At 39.9% G+C, this 10,321-nt stretch overlaps 1 protein-coding gene across 1 annotated transcript in view; it reads left to right on the top strand.

Moving 5' to 3' along the window:
• LOC122065411 (guanylate-binding protein 2-like) overlaps nt 1–8,633 on the top strand; it is a 14,436-nt gene extending 5,803 nt beyond the window's left edge. The window contains exons 2-6 of the mRNA XM_042629231.1: nt 5,370–5,531; nt 6,661–6,726; nt 6,923–7,066; nt 7,969–8,082; nt 8,466–8,633. Of these exons, the coding sequence (XP_042485165.1) occupies nt 5,370–5,531; nt 6,661–6,726; nt 6,923–7,066; nt 7,969–8,082; nt 8,466–8,633 (654 nt within the window). The remainder of the gene's footprint in view (nt 1–5,369; nt 5,532–6,660; nt 6,727–6,922; nt 7,067–7,968; nt 8,083–8,465) is intronic.
• Nucleotides 8,634–10,321: the final 1,688 nt, after the last annotated feature.

The raw sequence follows: 10,321 nt of genomic DNA, 5'->3' as shown, positions 1-10,321 counted from the left end.
GTTGACTTTTTATCCATTTGGAATTTTTTTTCTAAACTGTTTTTTTAATTGGATTCAAATCTGGTTTGTTTTCTTATTTATGAACAATATCTTAAATGGTATTTGACATAAGTAAGTGATCCTGGGTCAATACTATTTCAGGGCACCTTACAGTAAGGCGATAGTTGCCTAGACCCCAAAAAATGGCCTTGATCCCTTGACAACTATGGTTTTGTGCACTTCTCACGGACAAAATGTCGAACAAGTATTGGTGATTCCAACACTTAGCCAATTTTTTTATCACGACAATTGCTACTTTGTAACTGTGCCATGCTAGTCACCTGTGCGGGGGCCTCTTCCTGCAAGCTGCCCCACTCGAGGTCCTGCTACTTGTGCAGCACAGACTAACTTGCAAGGCTGAGTGGCCTTGTGCTGTCTGGGCTGTGTGGCACTGTGGCCTTGTGCTGTTAGGGCTGTATGCCTGGTGCTGGCCATGCTGTGTAGCCAGCAGTGCATCTATGTTGCCAACTGTGCAAACATGTAACCCATGCCACGTGGACACCTGCCATATGTAAAAAAAACAGAAATCCACCTTGCCGAGGACTGCCACCTTAGCATGTGGGCCTTCCATTTGGAATGCCAATCATTTGCTTCTCTAAAATGACATTAATGCCCTAATGCAGGAGTATGTTACAAGTAAACTACCCCAGCAGTTTATAACCCCAAACAAGACAAATAGGATTAGGAAACAAGGGAATAAGAGCATGAAATAAACCCCCACGGATACAATAGCAATGCCAGACCAAATCTAGCCCAAAACCCAACTCGATAGGAGAGAGTAAGACTTGTAATATGGCTGGAGAGAGAGAGGTGTGGCCAGGTCTGTAGGGCTCTAATTGAGCTGCACTCTTGGGCGTAGATAGTCCCTAGGGAGGGTACAAAAACCTAAAAATTTGAAGGACTTCTGACGGATGGTTGATTACTTTCAGGAAAATCAGACCTAGGAGAGAGAATTTGTCAGATTTCTGCAGTGACAGCAGCTGGCAGCTTTGAACAGTCTTCTAAGGTGGATCTAGTGGTCCACTTATGGTGTAGAACAGGTACTCCAATTGTCCAGCAGATCAGATCCTCCATATTGGCAATAGGGGAGATCGATTAACTTCACAAAGGGGTGCTTCTTGCTGATCAATCTCAAGGGACAGAACTGAATTGTATAACATTAATAAAGGCAGCAACAGTGAACAGAAATAGGTGATTGATTGCAGGAATAAGAGAGTAATAACAAAGGGAAAGTGGGGGAGGAGTGGCTATCTCGGCCCAGGCTTCTCACCCACAGCTATCCCGGCTGTTCCAAGCAATTGGTTGCAATTTTCTTTTATTCAAATCTGAGAAATAATGGTACATATGTCTCTCTATTTATAGAGGGGAAGTTTACAATCATACTAAGACTAGGAGCTAATTTCCAAAGAGGACTAGACTCTCCTACTACAACTAGGAATTGAAAATAGAACTAGGACTTGACTTCTAACTCCAACATGGAGTAGGACTCTTAAACTAATAGTCCATAAATGTCTTATGATCGATGGCCCAGTGGGGGACTTACAATCGATGGGCCTAATTGGCCTTTATTTAATTAACTAAATAATAGGCCAGCCCTCTCACTTATGAGGGGCGGTAGTGGGCCTTTGGGCTGGGCTTCCTCCTGCAATAGCCCAGCCCATAATATGGATCTACATCAGACTATAACATGTACATATCATGCATCCATGTGCTGCCACCTCAGCAGTACTGCCATGTAAGCATCATAAGTGTAATGACTGAAATGCCCTTATGATGAAGATCAACCCAATCACTGCTACTACCACTGCCACTTTAAGCACTAGGAGATGAACACTGTACCCCTGCTGCCATTGTGACCTTGGAATCTATACACATCACAGCTGCTTGTGTGACCTTGGACACCTCACTAGACACTTTGGGGCGCAATCACAACCATCAAACTTGTTGCCAACAGTGGCAACACATTGCAAGCTGCTTCCTAACATTGCCAGATGCCCAACAAACATATACATAAATGCGTATGTCTCGTTGGGCTCACGCATGTCTCTGGTGTTTAATATAAATAAACTCATGTTAATGTCACTCACTAGGAAAAAAATATGCATGGCTTTTGGTTTTGGTAGCTTGTCTGAGATGAAACCAAGGGTAGAAATTGGTTTGTACCAGCCTACCAGGTTTCGACCTTGTTTCGACAAGACTCACAAGTTTTGACACTTGATTTTGACCAAAAGCTGTTGGTTTCGCAAGTTTCAACATTGCCAAGGAAAGGGGATCTTGCCTAAACTTGTAGTTTTGGCCAAATGACTTGATTTCTTCCTACTTTTTGGCATTCTACTAATTCAACCATTTTAAAGCTTGGATTTGCGTGATTGAAGCTTGAAGGTAATGGTTTTTTCCTCTAAAAATAATATTTGGAAGAATTACTACATAACCATAGTGTTGGGCACAAAATATGTCATGTGATACATATGTGCTACATTTGGAGGAGTGTCACTGACATCTCCAGTGGTATGCCAATTGTGGATTAGACCCACCAAGACACTCCATGATAGGGGTGAAACAGGGTCGGGTTGGGCTGGGTTTTTGAAAACCCTAACCCAACCCTGCATCCCCTTACTTGGGCCCAGGCCCAGGCCTGACCCAACCTTGAGTCAAGGCTTGAAAATTCAACCCTAACCCGCCCTTAGGGTCAGGCCGGGCTGACCCTGATTAGCCCTGACCATGGGAGGGGATTTACTTTAAATTTAATTAAGGCCCCGGCTAACTCAAGATTCCCATTATCAAATCCTTAAACAACTCCCAGCCATCCGATCTGAGGGTAGATCATAGCTCTTTGATCTAGGGCAACAATGTATGGGACCAAATTAGGTTTTAGGGAGCAGCCGCAACCCTCCTGGAGAAGAAGACAACCAGTGGCAACAGTTGGGAAGATGCTGAAATCAGAACTTAGATTAGACTTCAGAAATAGAGATTTCAGGTTTCAAACCATGATTAGGATTCTTAAATTTTGACTTCAGAAATCAGTCAAGAAGCACAACTGATTGCAAGATTTGAAATCAGACCTGTAGATCAAAAACCCACTTGAAGTATAAAAAACAGAATTTAATAAAAAAATCCAATATTGATTTCGGAAAACGATCAATGTAGAAACACAACAAACAATTGATATGAGATCTAGAAACAAAAACCAAAAGGTACGCTGATGCTTGGATTTTGAATGGAGAAAATAAGACTACTAGAGAGTAGTCAAGATGAAGATGATTGTCAGAATTCGGCCATGCTAGGTCTCGAGAAAACAAAAAGAAAATAGAAGATGGGAGAAATAGAAGGGTGGAGATGGTAGAAGAGAGATGAAGCAGCTACGGTGGCCGAAGTAGTAGAAGATGGATGGAGTGATTGGGTTTCCCTACCCTAAATCGTGTTGACGTGATAAATATAATTATAACTATAAATCATATTATATAAACAAGGGGATGCAGGGTTAAAATCAGGGTCGGGTTGGGCCGAGTCGGGCTGGGCCTAGGCCTCAACCCGGGCCTGGCCCAACCTTGACCCAGGGTTAGTTTTTTTCAACCCTAACCCACCCTCAGGGTTAGAAATCTTAGCCCAAGCCTTGTTCGGGCTCAGGGCGGGTTAGGGCTGGTTCGGGTTGTCAAGGCCAAATTTACACCTGTACTCCATGATGTAAGACTAGATCGCAATGGACCTAATCCTAGGCAAGATCCGAAATTCTGGGTTGATTGCTAGAAAAAAGAAACTTTTGGTGTTTCTTCAGGATTTGGAGTTGGAAGCGTTAGATGATCCTTAAATTTGGATCAAGTGGTCCTCCTAAGGTCTTCAATGAACCCTCAAATTCCTGCTGCGAGTAGAGATTTGGTCTGAAAGTTATGCACTCGAACATTCTTCCTGTAACTGAAAGTTGTTTGGCTCTGTGTGTGTGTGTCTCTGCTCAGAAATCTTAGAGGGCTTCAAGTCTTCAAAAAATCTTGTAATGACTCTCAAAACACTCTCTCACAAACTAGAGTAAAAATGAAAAGAAACTGATGTAGGGTTGGGAAGGAGGAAAAGAAGGATAGGTTTTGGGCATCTCACCTTGGGCCTCTCATCCAACTGTATCCCACAGAAAAACATCATAAGCCATCTCAAATAAACTTCATTCGATCTCAACTGAAATTGATTACCTAGGTCTCTTTAAAGAGGCTAGACACAACTTACAAATTAGAAACAAAACTAAAGAAGGAAACTAACATAAAATAGAAACTAACTAGCTTAGGCAACTAACTACTAACTTGTTTACTAAACAACTAACATAGAACTATAAGGATTCTTCTTGAAAACTTGATCTTCACTCAAACCATGGTTGACCAAGTCAAAAACCATAACAAGATAAAAAGGCAAAAAAATTTGTTCATGTGAACAGTAACACAAGTTATTGGAAGCTGCTGGACTCTTCCATCGATTGCTGCTGTAGATGGCCTTCTAGAAGAGAATAAAGAGAATATCGGATATACAGTTGGTTCGATGGCCAATCCAGTCTGGTTCTGAAGTAGCAAAACCAATGTAATGTACTTATATTTTCCTAACCTAATGTATGATTTTAATTGCATATTTACCTTTTTGATAGCAAAATTATATGTAGTTAGTGTTTATAGTAGGGCTACTGTACAAAAAATTCAACATACACTAGCAAACTTGAATCCAAACCACAAGTACCATTTTAGCTGGGTTTTTTTTTGGTGAAACTAATTCATGGAATATGTGTAAAATGGTAAAAAGAGGCAGAAAGAGGGGGGGGGGTGAAAAAACCATTTTCTGGTTTGATTGGCACAAAATATCAGTTTTGACCGAAACCTGGTCGAAACCCAAGATATCTTTGGCTGGGGCCGAAACCTGCCTCAAAACTGAAACCTTGATCCTTGATCCTTGTGCATATGTAGACAATATATATCTATTTCTCTCTGCTTCTCTTAACTGTATTGAGTATAGAGATTTGGAGTGCATTTGTCTATTTGTTGCTCGCCATTTTATGATCTTCCTTTCTCCCCCTTCAAGATGAAGATAACTTATTTATTTCTAATGAAAAGATCTTATGTTTGTGTGTGTGTGTTGGGGGGAAGGGGTGTACTTGCTTTATTTAAAATTATCATATGTTGTGTAGCAATGAGTAATTGAACCATACTTTATGCCGTAGCTTTATAAACTTAGAGGAGTTTGCTGAAAGATTATTATCATAGTGCAAATTGGTTAATTTCCATTGCTAATACTTTATGAGAAGATTGCATAATCGTATGTTTATTCTGATTGCTGTGCCCATTCTGCGTATGTTTTAGCTTCTCGGGAGAAGTACAGGATTTCAAGTTGCATCTACCCATCGGCCTTGCACCAAAGGACTTTGGATGTGGAGTGCTCCCTTAAAGATGACTGCACTTGATGGAACAGAATACAGTCTTGTACTTTTGGATAGTGAAGGCATTGATGCATATGATCAAACGGTTAACTCTCTCATTGTCATGAACTTGTACTTTGTTGATTATGCATAGTCCATTCTCTATCTAGCAAGGTTCCCAACTTGGTCTTTGTACTCGTATATGCTTTAGATCTGAGAACATAATGAGTCAATATTCTCTAGGCATACTTGCAAATTGCCTTCATATCTGTCCAGATGTCAGGCAAATCTGGTTTGCCTTCGAGCCATTTGAACTTGTCTTGATCCTAGGGCTGTCCGGATGTAAGGTCAAGCCTGGTCATTTATTTATTGGTCCTCGATTTTGGTCCAAGACCAGCCTAGGACCTAATAATTGTGCTGGTCATTGATATATATATATATATATTTTCCCCGGATAGGTAGGCCCCAGGGAGAGTTGAACTCACGTCCTCTTACTTGTGAGGCTTTTGGTCTTTGCCAACTGTGCTACCCCCTTGGGGTTAGCTGGTCGCTGATCAATCAGCCTTGTTCTGGTTTTCAGTTTATTTTCTCAGTAAAACTATTCTGCAGTAGCCTGACCGTTTATTTAATTGGGACTTGTTCTCAGGCCTCAATCCCCAAACTCACTCAGGATGGGCTGGGCAGGGGTATATATGTCGACAGCTTTGCCCATGTATGCCCGTTCTTTATCCCCATTGAAAGTAAGAGTGGTTGGGTGAAATTAATAATCAATTGTGATTGGAACTGTGCTTGGACATTGGTCTTTTATGGGACAATGAGGTTTGCTGTACCGCTTTTCATATATATATATATATATATTTTTTTTTTTGGTAATGTGTACCACTTTTCATTGGCGACAAGTAGTTTTAATCTTTTCAGTTCCTTGCTGTTCAATTTAGAAATATTAGTACGGATGATTGCTTCAAGTTTAGATTAGTTTACAATTGTAAGATCTGCTCTTAAGCTGTAGATTTCTGTTTATTGTGATTTCCAGATGCCTTTGTTATGCAACATATTCTTGGAATTTCAGTTGTTTCTTGCTTAATCATTTTTTTTGTTCACTGATTTTATTTCTTCTAAACTACCTAGATTTGTAATTTACTTATTTATTTTTTTGTTCACTATCAACTTTATTTCTTCCAAAACTCCCTGGATTTGTAATTTACTTGTTTTACTGTGTATTTTTTTCTCAACAGGGAACCTACAGCACCCAGATATTCTCCTTGGCTGTTCTCCTATCTAGCATGTTCATCTACAACCAGGTTAGGTGTTTCTCATGCTCAGACTTGTCCATTCTGTAAATCCATTTCATGCTATATTTTCTTTGTTCTGTTAACTTGTAGGAAGTATTTAATAAACATTTTGTTTGTTATTTCCTGGATTTTATTTTTGTATTATTTTTTTATTTCCTTGATTTTTTTTTACTAAAGCTGCCTAATGTATATCCATTCCTTCCAGATGGGTGGTATTGATGAAGCTGCACTTGATCGTCTATCTCTTGTCACTGAAATGACTAAACACATACGTGTTAGAGCTTCTGGAGGAAGGACTACAGCATCTGAGCTTGGGCAGTTCTCCCCAATATTTGTTTGGCTTCTTAGGGTGATTAAACATTAATGATATACTGTTTTCATCTGTTGAACTCTTAATTTTTGTTTAATGATGTTTTCTTCTCTGGCTTACTTGTTAAAACATCCTAACCTCTAAGTTCACTTCCACACTCTCTCCTCCCCTTAAATCTTTCTTAAAACCTAGGATACTCGATCAATTATATTTTTTCTAGGTTCTTATGTTTAAGAAATAATAAAAACAGATCCATGATGGTCTAGAAGTGAAAAAATGTTTTTTTTTAAACCTTTTATGTAACATTGGTTGGTTTCACTTTTGAAAACATAAAAAGAGAAGTGGTTGGTCCAATTGAAGAAGGTGCTTTTACATCTGTGTATTATCAGCTGTAGATGTATAAGTAAATGTACAAAAAGTACATAAGTACAATTGTACAAAGGTCCTAATTAGAAAAAGTAGATCAGGAGCAAAGAGTTGTAGTTCATCTCCAAATGTGGAATAGTCAATTTCATGTAAGATCTTTAAAAGTTAAAACTGAGAGCTGGTAATAATTCTCCAGCTAACATATTTGTGTATTCCTGGGAGATACTTCTCTATGAAGAGTTTACAATTCTGATTTTTTCCTCGGCTCCCAGCAAACTGCAAAAGAAATGAGTGTTAAAATCCTTACCATTGGGTAAGATATCTTTTATTTCTTTTGGCGATACCCAATTCTGCCCAAAGCACCTCACTAAACCAGATTTCTTGGGATAGACAACAATCAAGAAAAGAAAAAAGTTGTAAAATTCCCTCTGCCATCAGATAAACAAAGGCTCTTGGTTTGATGTGAACAAGCTTTTAAGTTGATTTTCATTAGCTGTTTTTGTATTTATTATATTTAAAAATCTGTACCCTTGGCCAAGTTATGTGATTGCAACTTTCATACTTGTCACTTACAGGACTTTTATTTAGACTTAGTAGAGGATAATAGGAGAATAACACCACGTGATTACCTAGAGCTTGCCTTGAGGCCAATGCAAGGGAGTGGAAAAGACATAGCTGCAAAAAATGAGGTATATATTACTCCGATTTTTTTTTTTTCTCTGTGGTAAATTTGGATTCATGGGCATATATTTACTTTGGGAAATTGATCCTAACTGACCAGACATATGTAGTAGTCTCCAGTACTGTAGATGGTTATTGACATGTGAGAAGTTGGCAGATGGATTTAGTTTTCTGATATAGCTTTATCAGACATTTGAGATTTTTCTGTGTTGTTGAAGTTGTGGTTTGAGTAATGTGCTCTATTTTCATTACTGTATTTTCTGTTATGTTAGTTGTTGTTGTCTATAGTTGAGCGTATGGTATGAGTGATTATATGTTCTTTCTTCATTTCCCTATCTTTGCTATGTTATATCCAGTTGGAGTTACTAATTCTTAAAGTTATAATCAATAGATACGAGAGTCGATTCGTGCTCTTTTCCCAGATAGAGAATGCTTCACCCTTGTTCGGCCACTTAACCAGGAAAATGATCTTCAACGACTTGACCAAATCTCTGTGAGTAATTTTAATGTGTATTTGGTCTTAATAATAATTATATGGGGAGGAACTCTGTCTGTCTAGCATTCCCCATGCCCACACACGGCCCCTGTTTTCAAGGTGGAGGGGGTGTCTTTTCACAACCACCCTGAAAATAGGGGTTGTGTGTATATATGTGTATTAGGGGTGTCAACGGTCCGGGTTGGTGCGGTTTCGGTCCGGTTCCACCGGTTTCGGTGTGACTTTGGAACTGACCGAAACCGACCCATTAAGGATTTATCGGTTTCGGTCCGGTGTCGGCTTCGGTGCGGTTTGGGTTTGGGTTGGTACCGGTTTGGATTTATAAGGTTCATTTCGGTTTGGATCGGTTTTTTAAACCGGTATGGAGCCATTAGGAAACAACCAAATGCTGAACTGCTAAACTTCGGTTTCTTAAATCGATTTGTAACCGGGTTGGTTTTGGTTTTTGGTCTAGTTTGGATTCGACTTTCCATACAAATGTATACAAAACTATGCAAATTTTGATTTTTTTAATGAATTTTGGAGTGTTTCGGTTTCTTACCGGTTTGGTTTCGGTTTCGATCCGGGTTTTGAACCGGTTTTGGTTTGGTTTCGGGTTCATCCGGTTTTCGGTGCGGTTCGATTTGGTTTTGGGGTTGCAATTCTCGAAACCGAACCGAACCAATAAGGCTTCGGTTCGGTTTGGTCCGGGTTGGTATCGGTTCGGTCTGACCGGTTTTACCGGTTCGGTTTAGGAATTGACACCCCTATTCGGAGGGATTCTCTGTCATCAAATAGTTAGTTTTGAATGAGATACATTCTCCTTCAAAAATTAAACAGTGTTGCCCAACCACAAAAGTTAAGACTTGGGTTTGCAACAGAGACACATATCAAGGTTGACGCCTCTCCAAGTATCCCAAAAACCTCTCAGACGCCAGAAACATTTTCACATCATAATTTCTCTTTAAGAACCAAATACCAATAAAATTGAAGAAAAACATGAATTTAGACAAGATCCAAAACAGAGCAAAGCCAGCAATTGCGGTCTGTGGCACTCTCTCCTACATCAGTAACATTATTTATACAGATTTAAGTGATAAACCCTTGCACCAAAACCTCTAATAGTCTCATGGTTCATTGTTTAACTAGATTCAGCATAGGATTTTGCAGATCTTTCCCATCACCAGAACATTGAGTCAAAAGCCCGTCTTACTGCATCCAACCTCCATGGGTTGGGGCTGTCCCCCAATAACCATCATCACCACACATTCTGGCTGGGTATTTTCAGGCTGCAACAGTGCTGCTGGGTATTTTCTACGCCCAGCTGTAGGGGAGTAAAGGGCGAGGGCGCCGGGGAAGGGGGGGGGGGGTGGTGTGCAGCATTCTCTTGCCCAAGTTTTATATATCAACAGAATGGAAAAATTTACGTTCTGAAATTACTGAAACGCCAGAATGAGTTTTCAGAAAGAAAAAACGAAAAATGGCCAGCAAAAATAGTCTTACAACAAAAGTCTGTAAATCATTTACTAGTCTGGCTAGCATCAAGAAGCGTGTGTTTTGAATTCGACTCCTCTTACCTCCATGGGGCCACTCACACTGGGTGTTTAGTGCTCTTCACTGCTTTCACTGAAAATTGAATGGTTCTCATTCAACCCCGGTATGACTGATCCATGAGGTTGTGGGGTCAATATGAACCCGCGGGACTTGGATACTTGTCGTTAGCAGAGAAAAAAAAAAAAAATACCACAGAGATGCTAGCGCTCAGACCACCA

This window comes from Macadamia integrifolia, unplaced genomic scaffold (genome assembly GCF_013358625.1).
Source record: "Macadamia integrifolia cultivar HAES 741 unplaced genomic scaffold, SCU_Mint_v3 scaffold1998, whole genome shotgun sequence".
NCBI lineage: Eukaryota > Viridiplantae > Streptophyta > Magnoliopsida > Proteales > Proteaceae > Macadamia > Macadamia integrifolia.
This window is presented reverse-complemented; position numbering and strand designations above follow the sequence as displayed.